The sequence below is a fragment of the Nematolebias whitei genome, chromosome 9, assembly GCF_014905685.2.
Source record: "Nematolebias whitei isolate Nwh7 chromosome 9, NemWhi1, whole genome shotgun sequence".
NCBI classification, from domain to species: Eukaryota; Metazoa; Chordata; class Actinopteri; order Cyprinodontiformes; family Rivulidae; genus Nematolebias; species Nematolebias whitei.
In genome coordinates, this window is record NC_056506.1 from 27,636,480 (window position 1) to 27,662,525 (window position 26,046).

The 26,046-nt window shown below is 39.1% G+C and overlaps 3 protein-coding genes across 3 annotated transcripts in view; 1 reads left to right on the plus strand and 2 right to left on the minus strand.

Annotated features, from left to right (window-relative positions):
- Nucleotides 1-5,509, minus strand: part of LOC119414192 (probable cation-transporting ATPase 13A3) — a 46,664-nt gene extending 41,155 nt beyond the window's left edge. Inside the window, exon 1 of the mRNA XM_037681292.1 lies at nucleotides 5,278-5,509. The gene's annotated coding sequence lies outside the window, so the exon portion shown is untranslated. The remainder of the gene's footprint in view (nucleotides 1-5,277) is intronic.
- Nucleotides 5,510-14,135: 8,626 nt separating this feature from the next.
- Nucleotides 14,136-25,955, minus strand: LOC119415036 (nucleolin). Its single transcript, XM_037682165.1, has 12 exons — nucleotides 25,826-25,955; nucleotides 25,522-25,573; nucleotides 21,821-21,892; nucleotides 21,589-21,712; nucleotides 21,334-21,491; nucleotides 20,477-20,603; nucleotides 20,241-20,392; nucleotides 20,018-20,141; nucleotides 19,795-19,928; nucleotides 19,575-19,701; nucleotides 19,269-19,474; nucleotides 14,136-14,191 (listed from the first exon to the last, which is right to left on the minus strand). Exons 1-11 carry the CDS (start codon nucleotides 25,838-25,840, stop codon nucleotides 19,294-19,296), a joined length of 1,266 nt encoding a protein of 421 aa, XP_037538093.1. The 5' UTR covers nucleotides 25,841-25,955; the 3' UTR covers nucleotides 14,136-14,191; nucleotides 19,269-19,293.
- Nucleotides 25,926-26,046, plus strand: part of gk5 (glycerol kinase 5) — a 30,015-nt gene continuing 29,894 nt past the window's right edge. The window contains exon 1 of the mRNA XM_037681293.1: nucleotides 25,926-25,976. The gene's annotated coding sequence lies outside the window, so the exon portion shown is untranslated. The remainder of the gene's footprint in view (nucleotides 25,977-26,046) is intronic.

Consider the following 26,046-nt stretch of genomic DNA (forward strand, 5'->3'; position numbering starts at 1 on the left):
GTATAAGAGAATTAAGACATTGCCTTAAGACAATTGGAAAATCCTGAGCCAAGTGTAGAAGAAAAACTGTCCTACAAGAGACAACAAAACTTTAAAATGTGTGTAATCAGACTGTGGAAGTTTCTGGTGACTCTAGAACGCTCATTCTTTTTACTTCCACAAAATTTACAATTCTCATCCAGGTTTACAACAAAATGCAGGCCTTCTGGCTGTCTTTAAATTGGTGTGTCTCTCGCGGCTATGGGACTTGTGGATTTCTCTAAAAGCGCCTCCAGACTGCAGAGTATAAAACACTGTAGATGAAAAAAAAAATGTCGTGTGATGACGCTGACAATTTGAGGGTTTTGTTGTTGTTTTTGTCAATAAGACTTCTGTGCACTTTCACAGAAATGCTTTAAGCCAGGACTGGGATGTCTTCTGGCCATATTGGAGCAATTTCTGAATGGACCAAGGCAGCAGAGGAGGTGGTTAAAGGAAACTTGTGGTTAGGTCTGTCACTAGGGATGCACCGATCCACTTTTTTCACTTCCGATACCTGTGGTTTGTCGATGGCGATCCGATACAGAAAAACTGTGCTGAATTAACAAAAATGGCTAAATCATGTCATCTGGACCCGTTTCTGAAACAGGTCCAGATGACATGATTTAGCCATTTTTGTTGTTGTCTACCTGGATGATTGAGCTTACAAACCCAGTGCTGAATTAACTTAAAACTCCATTTTGAAAACAATCTGCAGCGAGTTCGCTAGCGCGTGACGTCACTCAGAGCACAAAGCATTGAATTAGAGTGAACAGATCTGCCCAGTCATGGATCAGTCACATTGTCAACGATACCCGATCCTGACGCTTTTTTGATATTGGGACCAATACCGATATTGGTATCGGATCGGTGCATATCTACCTGTCACGATAACAAATTTTGCTGGGCGATTAACTGTCTCAAAAATTATTGCGATAAACGATAATATTGCTTGAAATTTGACACCAATTAGTAATTATTGTCAAATTTAAGAAGAAATGTTGGTTAATTTTTGTGTTTAGTACTATTTTTCACCACTGGATGGCAGTATAAGACTGTTTGAACCGAAGGATGGATAGGGAGGGAGTGAGCAGCGTCTCTTTAAGTGAAATGGGAGGGAGGCCTCTTGACGTCACATGGGCCGTCTCTTGTTCTTGTTTTTCGGTTCTCAAAATGACAGACGTTCGGTGTGGTTTGAACTCTTTAGCATAGCATTTTTCACACAAAACTTTTAATTAAAAAAAAAATCAGTAAACAAGTTTCCAGCTTCTTTTTGCAGAGAAAAACAATTTAGACGAAGGCACGGGTTTTGTGGAGCTTTGACAAGATGGAGGTTTTTCACCGATGTCGGCCTGTTAGCTTAGCTCGTAGCTTAGCTTCTCAGCTTAGCTACGATCCAAAAACGCAATTGTGGGTGGTCAAAACAAAGTTTAAAGAGAAAAGAGAAAGGGAGGGGTCAGTGAAGAACACTGGAGTTGAGCCTTTTGTCATCCAGTGTCTTCAGTAGAAAGAGAGACACGAAGAAACAATAAAGCTAATAAATGAAAATGAGGTAGATAATTTTCATTTATCATGCAATTAATTGATTTATTGTTTATTGTGACAGGCCTACTTGAGACTGTTGTGCCTCTAAGCTGAAACAGCCACAGGTGGAAGTCATCACTTCTGCACCTTTAAGCCACCCTGCGAGGTAGTAACAGAGCCACAACAATCGACTTGTGAAAAGGTAAGGATGTGATTTAACGATGGCATACAGTCTGTGCAACAACCCGTCTGCATATTAAAAAACTACACAATAATTTGTTCCAGAAAAGAAGCTTGATGACAACACACAGCTCTGCATTTACCGTACTTTCCGATCTATAAGTCGTGACTTTATTCACACGTTTTGAACTATAGGCTTATACAATGCTGCAAATAATTTATGGAAAAAAATTTTTTTGACGGGCTAACGAGCTTCATGCCGCCAAAAACACCAGGGCGCTCACATAGCTGCCCAATAAACGTCTCTCTTGGGGGGTGGGTCCTCGTGACTCAATGAGGCTACCTGTATAAATAAAAGGTTAAAAAAAGCTGACCAATTAAATTATCAAACAGGTCACAGTGGACCAATGAAACAGGGTTGGAAGGAGAGAACAGGGAGGGGGGTGGGGAGTAACCATGAGGGAGGGAGGTCCTGAAGATCTGTAGGGTTCACTCCCTCTGTATGTGATGAACAGTAAAACAAAGTCTATAAAGCCTCATCTGGTGGTTGAATCTTGATCTGAACGAGCTGCACATCTCTCTCAGTAGCTGTGTGCTGCCACTCCTGTTACAATGTGAACACCCACGGTTTGTATATGTACAAAATTTTTGGGTTTTTTTGTACACGGCTTATATTCAGGTGCACTCTATAGTCCAGAAATTACGGTACATGAAGAATTGGTTAATCAAAAAACAACAATAATGATAAATAAAAACAAATCACTAAACACAGTTAATTTGTCATGAGGGGTGCACCGATTCCGATTTTGGCTGATACTGATTTTGTTTCATAAGTGACATCGTCAGGTGTTACAAGGTCACAGTGCACCTTCAATTTTCCAATATTATTTTAGTGAAAAACATACCCTTGAACAATATCCTGGAAACAATACAACTTGTTTTAACTGGCCATGAGGTAGTGCTCTGAAATATAAATGAAGTTCAGACAATTGTTCTTAAAAATAAAAAAAATAATCTGTAAAATCGGTTTCTCATGCAAGTATCGTCCGATTTCCCAAAATTAAGGAAATCGGGCCCGATAAATGGGCCAGCTGATTTATCGGTGCACCCCGATTTGTCATATTTTATAAATTATGAGGTAGATATCCATCACAGATTTAATGCGTAGTGCTCCACATCAACACAGCTGAGCTCCACTTTACGTCTCTTTTGGATCCGTTTCATTTATGAAACCTCACGTCAATAAAAGAACCTGGTCGGATCAGTTAGTGATCGGTGAATGGTCAGAGGCAGCTTAAAGAATGTCTGGCCTTTGTGGCCATTTTGCACAAGTGTTTTGTGAAAGTGTTTGTACTTATATAAAGAGTCTGATACTATTCTATTTTTCTGTCTGCCTGTTCTTAAGAGTGCTGTCAGGGAGCGAGAGACGCAAGTGTGTTACCATGGAACCACAAGTAACACTTTAATCTAATTTTTCTTTATGCTTCTTAAACAGTTCACACACATCAATTCTTTGACATTTCATCAGCTCAGATTATTACAAAAGTATTTCCCAAATTACTAGTGGGCTTCAGAGAAGAAAAGTTGATTAGTTTAAAAATACATTCATTTCTGCACCAAAACTTATCTGGTTTATTTTTCTATTGTCAAAAAAAAAAGTTGACAATAAGTATAGGAATGTGAGATGTATTTAAAATACACAATATATTTCATCTGTGAAATAATTGGACTTTTATTAAACTTTTCATATTCTGACTGGATTCAATGATAACTTCATTTTTATTGACTCCAGGTTTCACAATCCCTTGAGATACATGGAAACCTTTACACCGTGCGCGTTACCTTTCAACAGTCACACCTGCGGTAATGTTTCACTTGTAGATAATATGACGGAGTCATAGAGATCCTCCGGAAAATAGTCTAATCCCATGGAAAAAAGCAAGTAGGGAAAAATAAATGACTATGAATATTGTGAATAAAGTGAAGTTGATCAGTGACAACTTTTGATTTGTTTCTGTGATTGTTTATGGGGTAGAGGCAGGACGGCTGACTCGGGACCCGAAAGTCCCAGGTTCGATCCCCAGTCAGTCATTGCACATGTCGTGGTGTCCCTGAGCAGGACACCCTATCCCCAATTGCCTCCTGGGCACTCTCAATAACTGCCCACTGCTCCACCTGGGGGTGGATGTGTTAAATGCAGAGAGCCAATTTCACGATTGTATAGGAACATACAATGATCAAAACACATTATTATTATTATTATTAAAATAATGTTATGCATGATCTTGTGATATTGAGATATTTCACTTCACATATAATTTGTGAATGACTCAACTAATCAAATCTGAGCTAAATATCAGTAAAGTTCACCGAGTTATAGCCATTTGTTAGTTGTGGGGGCCATCTTGAATTAGGGTGATCACATAAGTTAAAAAGTCGTAGATGCAAGTTACGTTCTTGAAGTTTCATTAAAATCTGTCCAGTGATTCATGAGATTTTTTGACTACCAGACAAACCGAGCTGACGCCGAAATGTAGTGCTAAAGATTTCAGGCAATGAGTAGCGCTTGTGTTGTGAACCATTCTCAGCTACAATACCACCAAATCTGAGCAGAATATCTGAACATCTGGCTGAATTATGTAGTTTCATTACAGCTGTGGCAGCTACAAAACACAGGGATAGCTCAAATATTTGATCCGCTGTGCATGTTCATCTAATGGTAGTTTCCCACAAGTCCCATTAAAATCCACCCATTACTTCATGACAGACTGAGATGATGCCAAAGGATTTTTTTTTAATTAAACTAAGATGTTGAACAATCTGTCAGTGCTTAGATTAAGTGTTGAGGATCAGTCTCAACAACTACTACACCAAATGGTAGGTCAATAGTGGTCAATGGTGTGCTTTTAAAGGGCTGCTAGCTCTGGCAGCCATCTTATCAGGGTGACTAAAAGTTAACAGTTGTTGATTAAAGTCCAATGATTACTTTTGAGTGTTTCAATAAAATCTATCCAGCGGTTAGTGTTATTTTGCTAACAGACATGCATATAGACAGGGATAAACATTATTTTTCCTTTATTGTAACAAAGTGCTGAGACAGTCTGCAGACATCTCATATCATCATGGTGGAAAAGCCTCCTCAGCATGAGGTGCACCATGCTGAGGATGCTCCTCTGGTGCCCCCGACGTGACGTCACAAACTCAACATTTCTGCACAAAGAATCTGAAATAAAACCAGAGAGCAGAGAGCTGCCTGCTCTGCAGATTACCGGATTACAACCAAATATGAGCAGTTTCACAACAAAAAGGCGTTAATCCGGCACCTCATATTAAACCGTGACCAGAACTGGATCAATGACACGTTTTCTTTTTTTTTTATCAGTTACCCTCTGAACAGGCTGTTGCACAACCAGAAACCGAGGCTGTTCTAGCGCACTTTGGTGGAACTTTTCTTTTTGGTTAAATAAAACAAAATCAAAGTTGCTGACGAACTGAGCTGAAGTTTCCGAAATTAAAGCTGAAAGTCGTGAACTTCGGAGTAAATAAGCGACTTACCGACGCCTCCTTCCTCCTGAGTCAACACGCAGGACGCAGCATAGCCCGGGGAGGGGGTTCTGTTCGGATGTCCTCTGCTGTCACCGTGAGGTCCGCTCAGAACTCACGCTGAGCCGAGACCGTACCGTCCAGAGCCAGTCCTCCTCCAGGACGGGGAAAACAGGATGTGAGGTCACCACACGGCAGCCACTTTGGGCTTTCTCCGAGTTGACGTGGTTTACGCCACATTTGTTGCTCTGCAGCTGCACGTGAAAGCAGCGGGAAGCCGCGGGATGTAGGGCAAGGCGTTTATTCATTTAATCAAACCACTTGTTTTGTGACTGCTTAATTTTTGTTTTTCGTTCAACCTTTATTTATACCGGTTAGTCTCACTCATTTACAAGTGAGATATGTTTGATAAACTAAATAAAATTCAAATTCAAAAATACTTTATTAATCCCAAAGAGAAATTATTTGCTGTTATAACTCGTTATTCTCATTTCATTAAGAGATGTTATTCATTCAACCGTTATTTATAGATACTGATGGCTGTAATTATATATTTATTAATAACATAAATAATAAAATACCACATTAAAAACATCCCTGTAAACAATATTAAATATGTCCACTATAGCTTTTGATTAAGTAAAATATATTTTGGGATGTTGTTCAACACTTTAATACACAAAAAGTTTTCAAGAATTTAAAGGGATGCTTCCAACATTTTAAAGCAGTGTTCATTGTAATAAAAAAAAAGAATAATTAATATCTGATGTGTTGTACACATCTTTTTGAACGCCCTGGTTTGGTTCCAACCAGATTTGTGAGCTAAAGCCTAGCCCATATTCATCTCAGACAAGATTTTATTTTTATTTTTTAAATGTACTTTATTTCAACCAAACAACATTACATATAAAGATCTTCAACACAATAATATCAGATTACATTAAAGAAAACAATTATAAACAGAGGAATAATGATATATACCCGGTAACAGAGCCCTATAAAGAGAGAGTTGCGACACTCTTTGAACTCGCCGGTACGCGGTCACGTGGTTCATGCAGCTCCCCATAGTTCCAAAAAGCTCATCGCTGTCTGTCAGTTTGAGCAGCTGCTGGCGCAACATAACACAAAAATCAACTTTTCTTACTTTACCTGGCATCTTTCAGTAATTATTGAGCAGTAACGAACTGATTACTTAACTGATTATTGATTATTTCACAGACTATGCATTTTATCAAAGCATTTTTAGAAGCGGCTGATACATTTATCATTAAATTTTAGAAGGAAACGAGACTGCAAACACATATTTGTTAGAAAAAAATGTATATGCAATACAGTGATCAATATAGCCATATCGGTGTTTTATAATATCCTGATGCATGCTCAATAATCCAGGTAGAAAAATCTAAAAAAGTTAAATCTGGTCCTCTGGACATTCAAAAAAACCAAAAACAAAGCAAAACAACAAAAAATGTAGAAACGTTTCGTCTCTCATCCAAAACCTGTACCTGCTGTACAGCACCTCAGACTGAGGAAGTCTCTTGGATGAGAGACGAAACGTTTCTACATTTTTTGTTGTTTCGCTTTGTTTTTGGTTTTTTTGAATGTCCAGAGGACCAGATTTAACTTTTTTAGGTGTTTTATAATGTTACACACGTTAAAAAAAGATCAGAGTAACACCTGTTATAAAACTGTTTCTGATGTTCTCTGCATGAGAATGCTCCACCTTGTCCTCCATGCCAGTAGTTCAGATCTGCTCCAGCTTACCTTAGATCATCTGGATGAATTCTTGATTTCTATAGAAGATATTAATTCAACCTTTATTTAAACAGGTTCGTCCCATTGAGCCTCGAGGACTCGTTTACAAGAGAGACTGAATATAATTGTTGTATTTGTCGTTTTTTTATGGCAACCAAGTACCTGATAACTGAGTTGATTGTAGCCTGACAACTATTGTAAAACTGTAATTCATTGATTAAAATGTTAATTTAAATGAAACTGTTTCTAGTTAAAATCATAATAGATGACAAAATAAGTGTTAATTGTGCAAAAATAAATTTCCAAACAATTTATTATAAAATATGTAAAATGTAAAACAAGCTTTAATAAAGTACTTTTACTGACATTTATACTGCTTATTAATGACATCATCTGAAGTCAGCAGGAGCACCATCATCATCATCACAACAACACAAAGTGAGAGCTGTAAATTTAATCTGCACAAACATTTTCAATCAGGGCTCAAAATGTTTAACTGTCAAAGAAATGTTAAATAAAATAAACTAATGTCACTCTACAGACACATTTAGAGAGAGGACAGTTCACAGAGACACAGTGAGGACATGTGAGACTGAAGGAGGTTCAACCAGTTGTTCATGGACCAGAACCAGATGAGAAGAACCGCAGAACTTCCACTGACCAGTGATCTGACCATTGAACTGACCAGTGACCTGACCAGTGATCACACATGTTATTCTAAATTAAACTTTGATACGAACAGTGTTACAATAAGACATGTCATATTTTTTATTGAACATTAATCTTCATTCTAACAGTGATGTTGTAATTTCAGAGACTGAATAAGGAAGAAACAGAAATGAGGCGAGTGAGATGAGGGACAGATGAAAATGTGTCCTCAGAGGACGGGGACATGTCAGGATCTGATGATCCAGGATCAACAGGACCAGGAGGATGGATCAACAGGCAGTCAGGGAACAGAGATGAAAAACCTGAGGAACAATTAGAACACAAAAAATACATAAGCAGGACAGAAGAACTTCAGACAAGAAAATTAACTCAGTCCTGTGAAGAAAAATGTTAAAAATGGAAAATAAATTCTGACATATTTTTACAAAAGATCAGATGAAGACAACTGGCATGAAGAATAACTTCCAGCTCCATCTCAATGTACCTGTGATAGTTTAATAAGTGTTTTGTTACTGTCCTACAGTTTATTGATGCTGATATATTCTTGTAATAATTCTTGTTTCTTGTTCTGTCTTGAAAGAGTCTCATCTCAACTTGACCCATGATTACCAAACACTAAACTAATAATATAAAACTAATGTAAATTAACAGTCCTGCAGTAAATACCAACTTTGTGAAGGTTATGGTGTTAAAGTAATTTTATTCAAACATCTTGATTAAGCTGTTATTGTTTTGGAAGACAGAAAATGAGATCTTGTACCTTTGTGATACTTTGAATGCAACATTCAGTTCATGAAGTCATTCTCCTCTGGTTTACCTGGAAAACATGAAAACATTGACTCATCTCCACAATCACGTTTTTCTTTAATGATAATGTCACAATTTATGCTGCAGTCTTTGACAAATGATCTATAACTTTAACTAAATTACGTCAATCTTGTTGTCATGTTGTCATCATTCTTTGTTAAATCAGGTCTCTCTTGTAAATGAGTCCTCGAGGCTCAATGGGATTTACCTGTAGAAATAAAGGTTGAATGAATCTCAGGAAAAAAAGCCAAATATTTTCTAGTTGAGTTCAGTAACTGGAATTACCATAAATTTAAAAAAGACCACCTTTCAAAATGTAAGCAGTAATAGATATTTTAAAACGTTGAATTAGAAATAGACCCGTTTAAACCGTCATGTTGCAGAGCAGCTGCAGTTAAAACACAACTAGTAATTTAACATGTTTCATTAACTAAAACTGGCGACATGAAGTATTAATGTTGATAAATTGTGGTACAGAACAGTCAGATAAAGCTTCACAATGGAGAAAAAGTGTCGTATTTTCATCAACTTACTGGAGAAAACACGGAGAATGAACTACGTTCAATGTTGAACCCGCTGCTGTTTGGAACTTTTTGCCGCTTCATGACCCACGTGACTTCCGCATTCCATTCTTTCTATGGGAGTCTATGGGAGTGTCGCAACTCTCTCTTTATAGGGCTCTGCCAGGTAATATAAAATAACCACAGACATTGGCAATATTGGTGTTAAGGCCAAAGTGAATTATCTTTAGAAGAATGGTACCCAGTCATTTATGGCCAAATCCTAAACATCACTTTCTGGCTGTTATGAACCAAGAGTATCTAAAGAACATATTTTCAGTCCTAAAGTATCCCTTATCAGAATCAGAATAAACTTTATTGGCATTGCACCAAGATACAACGCAAATATGTACGTACAGTCGTCCGAAGATGGGCGGAGTGCACGAAGCTGCGGCTAAAATAATCAGTGCGGCCTTCTTATTCTTATTCAGAATAATATTTTGCTTAGATAAGAAAAGGAAAGAAAACATGAGGAGAGACGGTATTAAAAAAAAGATCTCTCACTCCATGTCCTAGACAGGACACAATTTGAGGCATCAAAAAAACTAACACAGCAAAGCAACATAAACAGACGTTATGCATGAACATATAGGCGGTGAAGACATTGAATTTTTAAGGGAAAGTCATAATATAGTCCAGAGCCCCCACCCTCAGTCATTGTCCAGATAAGAGGTGACATTCATCTTCAGCTCAGTTAAGGTTCTGTCACATGTCCATGGCCTTGGGGAAGGGAGGGGTGAGGAAACAGTCAAAGCATCTTTGTTGTTTTCCAAACATTCCAGGAGGAGTTGAGAAAAGTCCGGCGTCAAGGCCACAGTTTGGGTCAGGCAGAACTCGTGAATTGTTGTTTCTGCCTTTAAAGTCTCGCTGGTACATGTTCTCTGATGGAAACTCCAAAACAGCCGAATTGATCCTTTACTCCAAAAGTCGAGCTCACAGCTTCTCCAGATTATTCCACCATTCATGAGTGCTGCCAGGGAGAACACAGTCCTGATACAGCTGCTCCAATTCCCAGTCACAGCTCCACATTCAGTCCGAGCACTGTCAAGCTTCAACACCTCCACACAAATTTGTAGACAACCAGATTCCACCAACCCAAACAGTAGAATCTAGTCGTCATCATGAATCCAATTTGTTCCTTCAGAGTTCAGAGTGTCCTTCTTACCCTGACTCCTGTCGGGAGAAGTTGATCGATTTTGTTGAGAGACCAGCTGATCCTTCCAATTAAGAGGTATGCAGGAAAAAAAAGAGGCTTTTTAAGGGTTCACGGGACAAAAGAGCGCAGCAGGGAAGAGGGTGGGGGGGCAGAGAGGGAAAACACGTCTGGTTTCACCGTAGAATAGCAAGAAAAAAAAAATAAGAAAAATTATTTAACAGCATTAGACATTCCAACATTTTTCAGTCAGGTCATCTGGACAGTTTCTTCTTTTGTGCTGAAACGTTTTGCCTTCAATCCGGAAGGCTTCATCAGTCAAGGAAACACACAACAGCAGAACTGGTTTGTTCCATTTTGGAGTAAGCTGTTGGGGGAAGAATCAGTTTTGTTGTGTTTCCTTGACTGATGAAGCCTTCCGGATCGAAGGCGAAACGTTTCAGCACTAAAAAAAAAAAAAAAAAAACTAAACTGTCCAGATGACCTGACTGAAAAATGTTGGATTTTATACCTGGATTATTGAGCATGGACTTTGTTGTTAGCATTAGACATTGTTGGTTTATTTTATAAAGATTAGTGAACTTAGATGAAAATATTTAGAAATATGGTAAAAAGTTTAAAAAACTAGCCTTTTTAATTTTCTCCACATTTTAATTTATCAAAACATTAAAATCAGGGATATAACCACATATTATACACTTACATTATTGGAAGAATTTCTACTTTACATTGGTAGGTCGCAAAAATTATCTTATTACGGTACAGTACTTGTTTTACTACCCCAATTAAATTAAAAAATATATTGTTACAAATATTTATGCTTTTTTTCCAAGTTTATCTTAATATATTTTATCTGTTTTTCTTACGGGCAGCACGGTGGCGCAACTGGTAGAGCTGCTGCCTCTCAGTGAGCAGGTCCCTGGTTCAAACCCCGGTCCAGGGGCCTTTCTGGGTGGAGTTTGCATGTTCTCTCCGTGCATGCGTGGGTTTTCTCCGGGTGCTCCAGTTTCCTCCCACAGACCAAAAACATGCATGTTAGGCTGATTGGTAACTCTAAATTGTCCCTAGGTGTGAGTGAGAGAGTGAATGGTTGTTTGTCTCATTTGTCTCTATGTGTCCCTGTGATGGACTTGCGACCCGTCCAGGATGTACCCCGCCCCTCGCACAGTGATTGCTGGACATGGGCACCAGCGACCCCCATGACCCAAAATGGAACAAGTGGGTAAAGAAAATGGATGGATGGATGTTTTTTTACACAATTTAAAGCCATTATCTCACCAATGTTTGATTTCCTGCCTTGCTTTGACCTTTAACAGTACCGTTTGTTTCCTCATATTACCAAAACCTCTCTTCTGTTGAGAGATTTTAAACATCCTTGCATACAATAACTTTTTTTTGCAGGTATTTTACTTCATTTTTGTGCACCAGATGTGACTCAGTTTATAATCAGTGTTGGGTGTGTCAATGACGATAGATACCACCTAAGAACATTCCTCAGATCATTGCAAGATGTAACCTGAAGTATCCTGTGAGCTTTAGAAGCATTTAGTTTCTACACAAAGTTAAAAAGGTGGATGAAATACACCTCAGTATTCCATAACCTTACAATGGCAGCAGTTACATTTCATTAACCTCTTCTCTCATTACATTGGGCAACATTATAAACATGACGTCATGTTGTTCTTGCAGTGATACCATGCCCAAAAGAAACAAAACATCTGATTAAACTCCTCACACTCCAGTAAAATGTTAAAAACTACAGTAACTAGTTTGGATGAGACAAAAAAAAATCGAACCCGAGTGTCACAAGGAAATACCACGATTGACCAAGTTAATCTGATCAGTACTGGTGGTTATCCTAGTAACATCCAACTTTGTCCTTGCTTCAGGCTTTTTTTTTTTTGTACATTTACAAAAAGAAAAAACAGGACAAGCACTCTGAACGCAACTCAAAAAAGTCCACCCATTTCTATCCCAAGACAAGCCAGCATCCCCTGCAGCTCACCTAAAACAAATGTTGCTCAAGTCTTTACGATCCATTCAAATACAACATATTTCAACCATTTAGATGGAAATTTACCAGAAACCCACATAACTGTTTATATTAAATTCATCACATAATGAAACCATAATTTAAAATGATCGATGTGAACCTAAATGGAATATCTAACCTTTGTTTTTACAGCAACTAAAACTTCAGTGTGCATGTTCTAATTTACAGGCTGCAACTGAATGCATCAATTTTTATTAGGTCATAAATCATGGCAGAAGTGCACATTTATTTTACCTCATCTGCTTTCCCAGAAACACATCATCACTAACAAGACGTGCAGTATCTGATTTCCTGACCTTATTAGGAGACAGAATCTAGTTTTGCCGTTTCTCCTCCAGTTAATGATCCACCGTGTCTCAAAATGTTTTAACTTCACTGTAGCGTGCTCAGATGTGCAGTAAACTTGTGACTTTTTAAGAAAGATACTGTAGTAAGGTGTAACTGGGCATTTAACAAGCATACATTTAAGAAATTCTAATACAGGAAAGGTAAGGGGGAAAAAAACTGCATCTTCAGTGTATGTAAACATTTGAATTCAACTGTACATGTGTGTGGGGTCATTACAAGAGCCAATAGCAGCGGCAGCAGTGAGCTGTAGCATGTCCATTTCAACCTGGGGTTAATGTCGGCAGGAATTTCATAAATCTGCTGGCCTCCTTAGATAACTTTACTAATTGGCTTTTATGTATGTGAATGTTCCTGTAAAGTGCCCCGACACAACTTTGTTGTGATTTGGCGCTATATAAAAAAAACTGAATTAGAACTCATTTAACATGAAATACCCATTAAAATGTAACTAAACATGCAATGCAAAGTTAATTATGGTGCAACGGTCAGTGAATTTTCCCACGCTTAGGTAATCGAAAGTTATAAAATTGTATAGTTGTGTAATTTACAACAGATATTTTGATTCCCATTGTACCATTGAAGCCAACTTTAAATTGTATTAGTCTGCCAAATGTTGACACTTTCATTGTAACAATAATTTGGTAAATATTTCTAATTCATGCAATTCTTATCAATGGAAACTAAGAACATAAAAATTGCATTTACTGTACATAATCATTTTTGTTATACTTTTAAATACTCATTTAGAAAACGTTTTAATCCAAAGCACAACTTGTAAGGGCAACACAAGGTTCACCATCTTGGACTTGTTCTTAGGGAAACTGGATCTACAGTAGGCTATGTAGCAAAGTATTCACTCACAATGGGATTTTAAAAGTAAAAATAATTACTTTGGGCGGCACAGTGGCGCAGTTGGTAGAGCTGTCGTCTCAGTGTGGTCGCCGGATCGAATCCCGGTCAGGGACTTTTCTGGATGAAGTTTGCATGTTCTCTCCGTGCATGTGTGGGTTTTTCCCGGGTACTCCGGTTTCCTCCCACAGATCAAAAACATGCACGTTAGTCTGATTGGTAACTAAATTGTCCCTAGGTGTGAGTGAGGGTGTGAATGGTTGTCTCTGATAGATTGGAGACCTGTCCAGGGTGTCCCCCACCTCTCGCATAATGACTGCTGGATATGGGCACCAGTGAACCTAAAAAGGAAGAAGCGGGTAAAGATAATGGATGGATGGAATAATTCTTTTTGACTTGACAGGAGTTTCACCTTTTTGAATTCTGGAAAAAATTTAACAAAAACACCAAGAACTGATGGTTTGTTTTTAAATAAATGTTTATCGTCAGTACAAAATTACATAATCTTCAAACAATTTGACAATTTGTTTCAAATTAAGTAAAGACTAGGAGTATAAGATAACAACAAAACTGACAGACGTCACCAGCAACATGAACTCTAACAGAATGAGCCTGTACACAAGCTTCAGGGAACAACATGGAATAATAAACTGTGGAACTGCTCCAGTGAAACTCCACTTTTACATTTCTCTTCTTCAACAGTCTATGATGAACCAGTTTTATGTCTTCTCCCTAAAATAATAAAAAAAGCACATTTATTTGAAAAATATTGTGTTTGTGCACAAAAGGTTTAAATATGAAATGGCCAAGAGTTCACAATTTAAAACAATTAGAAAATATCAAAATAAGCAGCAGGCTGAAGAAATAAATGTGACAACATTGGGTCAAAGTTATGTTCTGAGCTGCAAAGACACACACACATTAACAGGGGAGTTGTAAATGGACTGTACTTATGTAGCACCTTTCTAGCCAACCAGGATGTTCAAAGTGCTTTACAACAATCTGTGCCCTCATTTATTCATACACACACACACCACACATTCATGCAACACTACAATTCTAATCTGAATAAATTATTCTAGAGACTAGTCAGTGCTTTATCACTTTCATTGCCTCCACAGTTTGGGAACTACCCCCCCAATTTGCTCTACAAGTGATTTATGGTGCTTTGCCACTGTCTCAACCCTCATCGGTTCCACACCACACCGCAACAACTCAAGGCCTCCCCACTGTTGATACAGTGCCTTGCGAAAGTATTTGGCCCCCTTGAACTTTTCAACCTTTTGCCACATTTCAGGCTCAAAACATAAAGATATAAAATTTTAATTTTTTGTGAAGAATCAACAAGTGGGACACAATCGTGAAGTGGAATGAAATTTATTGGATGTGTCAAACTTTTTTAACAAATAAAAAACTGAAAGTGGGGCGTGTAATATTATTCGGCCCCCTTGTGTTAATACTTTGTAGCGCCGCCTTTTGCTGCAGTTCCAGCTGCAAGTCTCTTGGGGTTTGTCTCTGTCAGTTTTGAACATGGAGACACTGAAATTCATGCCCATTCTTTCTTGCAAAAAACAGCTCGAGCTCAGTGAGGTTGGATGGAGAGCGTTTGTGAACAGCAGTCTTCAGCTCTTTCCACAGATTCTTGATTGGATTCAGGTCTGGACTTTGACTTGGCCATTCCAACACCTGGATACGTTTATTTGTGAACCATTCCGTTGTAGATTTGGTTTTATGTTTTGGATCATTGTCTTGTTGGAAGATAAATCTCCGTCCCAGTCTCAGGTCTCTTGCAGACTCAAACAGGTTTTCTTCCAGAATGGTCCTGTATTTGGTCCCATCCATCTTCCCATCAATTCTGACCATCTTCCCTGTCCCTGCTGATGAAAAGCAGACCCAAACCATGATGCTGCCACCACCATGTTTGACAGTGGGGATGGTGTGTTCAGGGTGATGAGCTGTGTTGCCTTTACGCCAAACATATCGTTTTGTATTGTGGCCAAACAGTTGGATTTTGGTTTCATGTGAGCAGAGCACCTTCTTCCACATGTTTGGTGTGTCTCCCAGGTGCTTGTGTCAAACTTTAAACAACACTTTTTATGGATATCTTTGAGAAATGGCTTTCTTCTTGCCACTCTTCCATAAAGGCCAGATTTGTGCAGTGTACGACTGATTGTTGTCCTATGGACAGACTCTCCCCCCTCAGCTGTAGATCTCTGCAGTTCATCCAGAGTGATCATGGGCCTCTTGGCTGCATCTCTGATCAGTCTTCTCCTTGTTTGAGATGAAAGTTTAGAGGGGCGGCCGGGTCTTGGTAGATTTGCAGTGGTCTGATACTCCTTCCATTTCAATATGATTGCTTGCACAGTGCTCCTTGGGATGTTTAAAGCTTGGGAAATCTTTTTGTATCCAAATCCGGCTTTAAACTTCTCCACAACAGTATCTCGGACCTGCCTGGTGTGTTCCTTGGTCTTCATGATGCTCTCTGCTCTTTGAACAGAACCCTGAGACTATCACAGAGCAGGTGCATTTATACGGAGACTTGATTACACACAGGTGGATTCTATTTATCATCATCAGTCATTTGGGACAACATTGGATCATTCATAGATCCTCACTGAACTTCTTGAGTGAGTTTGCTGCACTGAAAGTAAAGGGGCCCCAATAATATTGCACGCCCCACTTTTCAGTTTTTTATTTGTTAAAAAAGTGGACACATCCAATAAATTTCATTCCACTTCACGACTGTGTCCCACTCGTTGTTGATTCTTCACAAAAAATTAAAATTTTATATCTTTATGTTTGAAGCCTGAAATGTGGCAAAAGGTTGAAAAGTTCAAGGGGGCTGAATATTTTCGCAAGGCACTGTATCCAGCCCACTGAGCTCAGTTTATGGGACCACCTTGTTTGAGGTTCCAAGCGGACTGCTGCAAGGTGCAGATATTGATGTAAGTCTTTATGGGTGGAGGTTGTATGTTCACTCTGTGCATGTGTGGGTTTTCTCTGGTACTCCGGTTTCCTCCCAGACACCAAAATCATGTAGGCTGATTGGTAAATCTAAATTGTCCCTAGGTGAGAATGGATGTTTGTCTCCATGTGTCCCTGTGATGGACTGGAGACCTGTCCAGGATGTCCCCCGCCTCTCGCACATTGATGGCTGGACACAGGTACCAGTGACCTGACCACCGCGACCCAAAAAGGAAGCGGGTAAAGATAATGAATGGATGTTCTTTAAAGTTTACTGCATATGTGATAAGAGCATGGCTGATATATCGGTAGGAGCCGATATTTTAGGCCTGTATATGCATTTGGGGACATATCGAATCTGTGATAATTGTCCCATTATACTCCAATTTAAACACTTAATTTCCACCCTTACCGTGCTGGGAGCAAGCCGAAATTGTACAAGGTATCCAGCAGAGGGCGCATGCAGACTACTTTCAAGTCATGACTGCTTTAACTTTCACTTTTAGCACACAGAGGCACATGCCTCTCAAGTTAGCAAGCTAACATTTAGATAACCTAGCATAGGCTATTGCTTTTTAAAACTTCATCCAGAACAATAAATCTAACGTAAGGCTGAATGATACTGGACAAAACTTTTATCACAATATATCTCTTAATTTCGGTCGATAACGATATAATTCCGATATCGATATAAACAATATAAGCGCCTCAGAAAAACTGTACAAACTGTACAAATAAATTAATGTTCACCTTTTATTTGTATTTAGCCTTCAAAAAAAATTGAAATCACCATCAAACATAAAACTCAACTTTGTCAATATTAATAGTTTTAACTTTAAACCACAACATAACCTAACCCACGCAGGAAACGTCATGCGTTTCTCTTTTCATACAGTTGGGGGTGTTGCTTCAGGGACATGTTGGCTCAGACTTTTATTGTGCTTCGTCTTCTGACTCTCAACATGTTCTATCGAGTGGAAACTCTTCAGATGGTGGAACAAGTTTTAGATGCGTTCCCACCACTAGTTGAAACGACTCTCAGACACATTTTGCACATTTAAAAGATAGCTGAACTACTTCCACACCGCAGAATTAGTCTTTCCTCTCTCATCAGTCGTCATTTGCTTTCTCTTTGCAAAAGCTTGTTCAGTCACATTCTGACGGTCACAGGCACTCATTTTGAAGTGAAAACTTAACGCACGTTGGAGCCTAGCCTAGCCTGCTATCGCCGACTCCTTCGAGCTGTGGTGTACGTCACCGCGCACTTACTTAGTTGTGTCACGGCTTTTTCTGTTCGGGTTGAAACTGAAGTGGCCGCTTCAACCCGAACAGAAAAAGAAATGCGTCAGTGAAACGCTGTAATCGTATCGAAATAGTGCTTAAAACTCATATCATCGTTATTAAATAAAAGTATATCGTGATATATATCGTTATCAAATTATTGTCCAGCCTTAATCTAGCGTATAAGTAAAATATATAATTGTTAGTAACGTTATCTTTGTCATCCTCAATGAAATGCATTATTTGTCTGAAACCTTTACTTCTCTGCAAAGAAAAAACAAAACGCTGCTGCAGTCTGTACCAATTAGACCTTCATCATAAGTGACTGTTTAAACAATGAACAGAGAAAGGCATTTCTTTGTTTAATTTAAAGTTTTGTAACACACTTGATAACTTTATGCTGAATAGTGGAGGATAGAAAATATGAACGCACGTCAGGAAGACTGTTTTTATGACCAATGCACCATTTGTAAACCTACTGTGGGACTACGTCGCGTGGATCAGATTAGCTTAGCTTCATGGCTGCCAAAACCTGCACTAAATAAACAAGCCCTGCTCCACTCGTTTATTTCACTTCTTTTGGGGTGGACAGAGCTTCAAATTTTTCAGCCATTACATTGGTTATCGGCAATAGCCTGCCCCGCCCAATATCAGTATCGGTGATAGCCGAAATTTCCATATGGATGGACTCTAATGTGATGACGTACATCTTGTTGACCTGAGGAGTTATCAGAAATGAGTTATTCTGAATTAATTTGATGATCTGGCATCATTTTCCTCTCAGTGAGAATGAAATGCCCATCAGACCCATCAGTGTATGAATATGATCTCAAAGCACTGATTAGTCTCTTTAGAATATTTGTTCAATTATCTCTGTACAGATCTAGTAGAGTGATGTATGAATGGGTAAATGAGGGCACAGATTGTGTTGTAAAGCACTTTGAGTGTTTGGATAAGATAGAAAAGTGATATACAAGTGCAGTCCATTTAGATGATTCACACACACTTTATGCTCCTCCTCTGTCTGTGCACCTTGCAGGCATGCAACATGCTGACTTCTACATGTGACAAAAATATACGAAACTTTAGAGTTTACATTGCAGTGAGGTTGTTTAGGGCATTTTTGAGGCATGATAGATGTTCTGTTGTTTGAATGTGGATCAGTTTCCTTGTTAGGATTTAAACCAAAAATGCTCAAATTGTGAAAAAAACATTTGAATATCCTTCGAGTTTAGAAAACCATAGAGTCATATTTCGATGTATTTACATGAGTTTCAGTATGTTGTAGACTGTGGACTGAACAGGTTTGCGTGAAGCACGTTCTCACAGCAGGTCAAAAACGTGTGTGAATTTACGCGCACTTTCACATGACGTGCATTTTAATACATCCCGACGTGTGCGTGGAACCTGACGCACGCAATCTTTTTGTGCGTACGCACCGTTGATACATGAGGCGCCTGGTTTCTTTTCAAATTATTTGAGGTCAGTGTTCGTGGACCCTAACTTCATCACGAATCAATTCATTTTTATGAAGTTTTTGTTTGTTGCGATAAGCTACACATACCTTTGTCTTATTAACTTAGTCTTCCTCAGTGAGCTGCTGCCCCTTTGGGAGGACCTGCTGAGCCCGCTCCAGCACCCTGCTGCCCTCTTTCACCTTTAGATAAGGTGAAGTCTACAGTCACTTTGCAGCCATCGATCAAACAGTCCTTCACTGTGTCTTTGGCAGCTTTGCAACTTTCTTTACTCTCAAAGTCCACAAAGCCAAACCTGAAATAAAAAAATAAAAATCATAAAACAAGGGCAAGACCCAAATACTGTAAGCTTTTTATAATTTCACTTAATACAAGGAACAATTCATGAAAGGAACCTTTTTGACTCTCCTGTCTCTTTATGTAAAGCAACTCTTGCACCGACGGCTCCTTCAAAAGCACTTTTCAGTGTTTCTGCCGTCGTCTTTGGGGCGAGGCCCACCACAAACAGAGTTTTCGATGAGACTAGATCAAAAAAATTTTAAAGTACACATTTGATTTAAACTGGAAAAAACTGAACAACAAAAAAAAAAAGTATTAAATAATGATCAAAAATACCTTCTTCACTCTGAGGCTTCCGTTTATTACGACAAACGCCTATTTTGGCTACTGTATTGCAGATTTTAATACCTTTGGAGGAATGCAGCACCCTCTTAGCATCCTTCACTGTTCTAAACTCAACAAAGGCATATCTGCAGAGAAGTAAAAAATTATATGAGAATTTTCACAGGATTTTATAAGTAAATAAAAATAATCCCAACAAATCGGTGTGCAGACCTACCGTTTAGGTTTGTCTTTGACTTTAGATATGCTGATACGGACGGCTTTCTTAAAAATTTTCTTCAGCTGATATTCTCTCACATTTTTAGGCAAGTTAGTTACAAATAAGATATTTGGAGGAGCAGCTGTGAAAAACAGGACGTGTGTCATTATTAGATAAAAACTCAGTTTCAAATACACAACCATGACTTTAGCTAATTGTCACGTCATCAACAGCTACGTACCCTTTGTGTTCTTCTTGTCAGCGTGACCTTTAGGAACCTTTCTTTTTCCTACAGTATCAACAATCACATCCCGACCTTGAATCTTTGCACTTCGTTTTTTACCAAGCATTTTCTTAGCAATCGTTTTATTTTGAAACTCCACAAAGGCGATGCTGTTTGAGACAAATCATGTTTAGATGGTACAGGTACCGACATAAGACAGAAAACAATAAAGCAGGTTGTTTTGGGGCTCTCACCCTTTATCTGGACTTTTGGCTCCACCAGGAAACCGAACGGCGATGGCTTTGTGGAAGACTTTCTTGATGTCTTCTTTTGTAGCGCTGTATGGCACATTCTTCAAGAACAAACATCTGCCATCTTTGACTGACAAAAACAGAAACATTATTTTATCAGCTGTCACATATTGGCTCTTAATGTTACCACATATGAAAACTCACTTCAAAAACTGAAAGTTGTGCGACAGTATGGGGTGAAAAAAAAATGCAGTGACTCTTGAACTTGTGTTCATTTTAGAGTATATTGCAGAAAAAATGAAACCATGATGATCCATATCCTGATGCATGCTCAATAATCCAGGTAGATGCATCTGACAAGGATAAGTCAGGACCTGTGGACCGATTCTTCTTGTTCAAACGTTTCATATTTTATCCAAAATACTTCTTCAGTTTGATGCGCTGCAACAAACTCAGTCTTATAAATAGCACTTTAGAGGATCAACCTGTTTGTTGGTGACAGCCAAAAACTAGTTGTTCACATGCAAAAACAAGATCATCAGCCTAACAATTGGTCATTAGTGCTCTGATGGCCGCTTGCTATTTACAGAGGCCTGAGTGAAACTTGTACTAACAGCAATGGAAGATGTGGACAGTTGGACACAGAGGCCTCCCCCGTTTAAGATGAAATGTTTCAACAAAGAAGAATCCATCCAGAGGACATGACTTAAAGGACCTGACTTGTTAGACAAGATCCACGTTTTGGTTTGTGAGCTTCTTTTAATTAAAATATCACTTGTTTTACATTTCAGTAAAAAAATAAGGTTTTAGTGTCTGAGGCCAGCAACACATTCCAAAGAAAGATGTAGAAATTGATTTACCTTCTTTGTCCACTTTCGGACATTTCACCTTCTTTTCGTCGTTCCTTTTAACTTTAGCTTTGGCGATCTTCATTGGTTTATCAAGGATTTCCTCTCCATCCAACGCCAAAGCTTTGTTCAAGTCCATTTCTGAGGCCATATCCACAAATGCATGTTTTCTATAATTACAAAAAAAAAAAATGTTTTTAATCATTTCATGTGGCAGGAATATTTATTAAATTGAGAACTCATCACTGAAAATAAACTTTTACTCACCGAGATGGATCCAACTTGATCTCTTGACACAGAAGGCTGTGGGTCATGAAGTACACTGCTAATGAATCTTTGATTTCCTGAGACGTTTTCCAGTTGTTCAGGTTGCCAACATAAAGACAAAAGTCTGCAACAGAATATGGCAGTAAAACGAGTGAAGGAGGCACCTCATCAGGAATAACAGACAACCTTAATAACAGAGCGCGTGCCATTCTGTCAGAGAATGAAGTCCTACCATCTCTAATGGGCTTAGTTGTCTTTGATGGCGAAGTTTCAGACTCACTGTCTGCCTTTCTCTTCCTACTTACTGTAAGAAACACAGAAAATCTATTAGATGCATAATCACAAGAGCTATATCAATCAACCTTTATTTATACAGGTAAATCCCATTGAGCCTCGAGGACTCATTTACAAGAGAGACCTGATTTCAACAAAGAAAGATGACAACAATGGACAACAGCAACAACAATAAGCAGTTATAAAAACTCATACTAGTTTTTTTTTTTTTTTTTTTAACAAATAAGATGGCTAAAAGGAAAAAGGTAACAAAAAAAAAACAACAAAAAAAAAAACAGCTAGATTCCAAGACAAATGTATAAAACTAAAAACAGGAACATGTCTGCATTGGTCCCTGCCAGGAGTCCAACAGATTCTTAAAGCCACTTAGAGAGGTCAAGGTCGAGAGCTTCAAATCTTTTTGTAAGATATTCCAGGAAACAGGAGTGGAGCTACTGTAAAAGCTGCTATAAAAGCAGTACATGGGATATTTAAGAAGTGTTTAAATTTACAACAGAAACTGCAACTTTTATACAGCTAAGATGACATATAGTATCCAAAAAACTAATATGAATGAAAGAACAGCTGCCACTCCAAGGAACTTTCACAAATGTGTTTATTTCACAACAATCTTGGTAGAGAACGAACAGATCCACAGAAAATGACTATCGCAGCTTCGAACCACCTGGAACATTGGGGGAACAATGCAAGGATGCTCTTCTTGGATTTAAGTTCTGCCAGTAACAGACAGACATTAAAAGGTTTAGGACTGCCAGATATCATGTGTACTGGGTCACAGAATGTCAGAGTAGGCTTCCACTCCTCCACAACCTTCAGTCTCAGCAATGGTGCATGACAAGGTTGCAGTTTTTGCCATTATATTTAGAATGCTTTTAAATCAGTAAATTGTATATCACACACAAAAAAAAATAAATTAAAATGGTTTATGTACCAATTCAATCCGCCAACACTAATTTTCATGACCAGTGGGTTAGAAATTTGTCTAACAGGACATTGACACAACCTGAGAAAGATGTGCTGGCAAAAGGACTAAACTTTGCCATCTCCCCTCAAGAAATACCTGTTGTGGAACTAATCACGGCCACTGAATCCGCGATTAGGAACAACAACTTGATGGAAGGAGAGGCAGAACAGCTCAGAATGAAAATATCAGCAACCCTCTCCAGTGCCAAACCGCCTTCTTCAAACCTCACACCACAGGAAAGGAAAGCTGTAACATCACTCAGCCAGGACCAAAACATCACCATTTTACCAGCTGATAAAGGAAGATGCACAGTAGTCCTCAACACTTCTGATTACCGGGAAAAAATAACTACACTACTGAGCGACAGCAACACGAGACCCTGAAGAGGGACCCAACCAGTGCCTACAAAAAGAAAGTCACAGATTACCTGCAAAAACTTGAAAAGGAGAAAACAATCAATCGATTGTTGTATCATACACCACTCAGACCCATCGTCAGCAGCATGAACTCAGTGACATACAATATTGCTAAACATCTGGTTGGTATTTTAGCTCCTCTTGTTGGAAACACACCTTATCACATAAAGAACTCCACTGATTTTGCTAACAAAGTTCAACACTTGAAACTAACCCCAGGAGAAACCCTTGTATCGTATGATGTGACTTCTCTTTTCACATGCATACCCATCTCTGAAGCAATAGAAACCGTCAGAAAACAACTTGTACAAGACAAGGCCTTAATCAACAGGACCAACTTCACCCCAGACCAGATCTGCACCCTGTTGGATCTCTGCCTCTCCACCACTTATTTCAAGTTCAATGAGTTTTTACAGACAGAAGCACGGCTGTGCTATGGGATCTCCAGTGTCACCCATTGTTGCCAATCTCTACATGGAGGAAGTGGAACAGAGAGCCCTAAACTCCTATGAGGGAACAACGCCAAACCATTGATTCCGTTATGTGGATGACACCTGGGTCAAAATCCAAGCTAAGGAAATAGAAGCGTTCACCAGACACATTAACTCGGTCGATAACAACATCAAGTTCACCAGAGAGGATGCAAACAACAACAAGCTGCCTTTTTTGGACTGTTTGGTTCAGATGGAGAGAGAGGACAGCCTCAACATTGAAGTTTACAGAAAACCAACCCACACAGACCAGTATCTTCTGTTTGACTCCCACCATCCACTGGAACACAAACTCTCTGTCATCAGAACTTTACAACATCGGGCCGAATGCGTCCCCACGAAGACAGAAGGGAAGGAAAAGGAACAGAAACACATTCAAGAAGCTCTTCAAACATGTGGATATCCTAACTGGGCTTTTATCAAGTCAGCGAGGAAATCTACAAAACACACTAATAAACAGAAAAAGGAACAACAGACGGAAAAACATTGTCATCCCTTATGTTGCTGGAGTATCAGAGAAATTCAGAAGGATCTTCAACAAACACAACATCCCAGTACATTTCAAACCCAGCAGGACTCTCAGACAGAGGCTGGTCCACCCTAAAGACAAAACACCCATACACAGACAGAGTGGTGTAATGAGGTTCTGTCTCAAGTGGAGGAGTTCAAGTAACTCAGAGTTTTGTTAACTAACAAGGGAAGAATGGAGCGTGAGATTGGCAAACAGACTGGTGCATTATTCTGCAGTATTGCGGACTCTATTACAGTTTACTGTAATGAAGAGAGAGCTGAGCAAAGCTCTCTGTTTACTGGTCAGTCTACGTTCCAGCCCTCACCTATGGCCACAAACTCTGGGTAGTGACCAAAAGAACGAGATCGCGGATACAGGCGATTGAAATTAGTTTCCTCTGCAGGGTAGCTGGACTCTCCCTTAGAGAGGGTGAGAAGTTCGGTTATCCAGGAGAGACTCAGTAGAACCACTGCTCCTCCACATTGAGAGGAGCCAATTGAGGTGGTTCGGGCATCTGATAAGGATGCTCCCTGGATGCCTCCCTAGGGAGGTGCCCCAGACATGTCCAACTGGGAGGAGGCCCCCCGAGAAGACTCTGATGTCTCAGTTGGCCTGGGAATAACTTGGAATCCTCCCGGAAAGTCTGGAAGAGGTGGCTGTGGAGAGACTGACTGGGCTTCCCTGCTCAAGCTGCTGTCCCCGTGACCCGACTTCAGAACAAGTAGAAGATAATGGATGGATACAACAAAGCCCATGCTCAATAATCCAGGTATACAATCCAACATTTTTCAGTCAGGTCATCTGGAGCATGGACTTTGTTGTTTTCAACCAGTTTGACAAAATTGTCAACAAGGAAGAGGGCCGGCAATGGAGGAGGGGGCATACCAAAGAGACCATCTTATCACAAGCAGAACTGGTTTGTTCCACTTTGAAGTAAGCTGTTGGGGGAATAATCAGTTTTGTTGTGTGTTTCCTTGACTGATGAAGCCTTCCTGATCGAAGGCGAAACATTTCAGCACAAAAAAAAGAAACTGTCCAGATGACCTGACTGAAAAATGTTGGATAATGGATGGATGTTTTAACAAATCTTTTTTTTGTTTGTTTGTTTGTTTTGTTAAAATACATTCATTCAGCCTGCATGTATACTGGTTAGTCTGAGTCACGAGGACTCATTTTCAAGAGACCTGTACATAACATACTGAACACACGGAAGAATCTGCGGTTAACACAACTATAAACACAAATAAAAGGACTTGCCGGTATTTGGGGTGTCATCTTTCACCACGTTGCTTTTTCTTGGTCTTGCAATCTGGACAAACAAAATGCAAAAAAAAAATATGTGCATTTTTGACCAATTCCGGTCATACACCATTTAAAAATGGCCTGATGCAGTATATTTCTAACTAACGGCAAACTATCCAAGACTGAAAGACTAAAATGGCATCGTTTCCAATACGTTTGCCTAACAGTTTACCACGCGTGAAAACAACCAATTAACTCAAACATTTTTAAACTACTCTAAAGTTTGATTAGTATAAATTAAATAAAAGTTAGTTCTTACATCTGCCTTTTCCATTTTATGGAGTAAAACAGACAACCAGCAGGAAATGTCGACAAAAACACGTGCTGCGAACAGCTCATCAGCAACGCACCCACCTACTGCGCATGCGCTTCCTGTGTTCTACGGATGCCTATAGAGCTAAATCTTTTAGGTAACGCGATTTAACTTCTAAAACTTTACAAATTCCCCATTTTAATTGCAGAAATACCCGTTTTGTGACT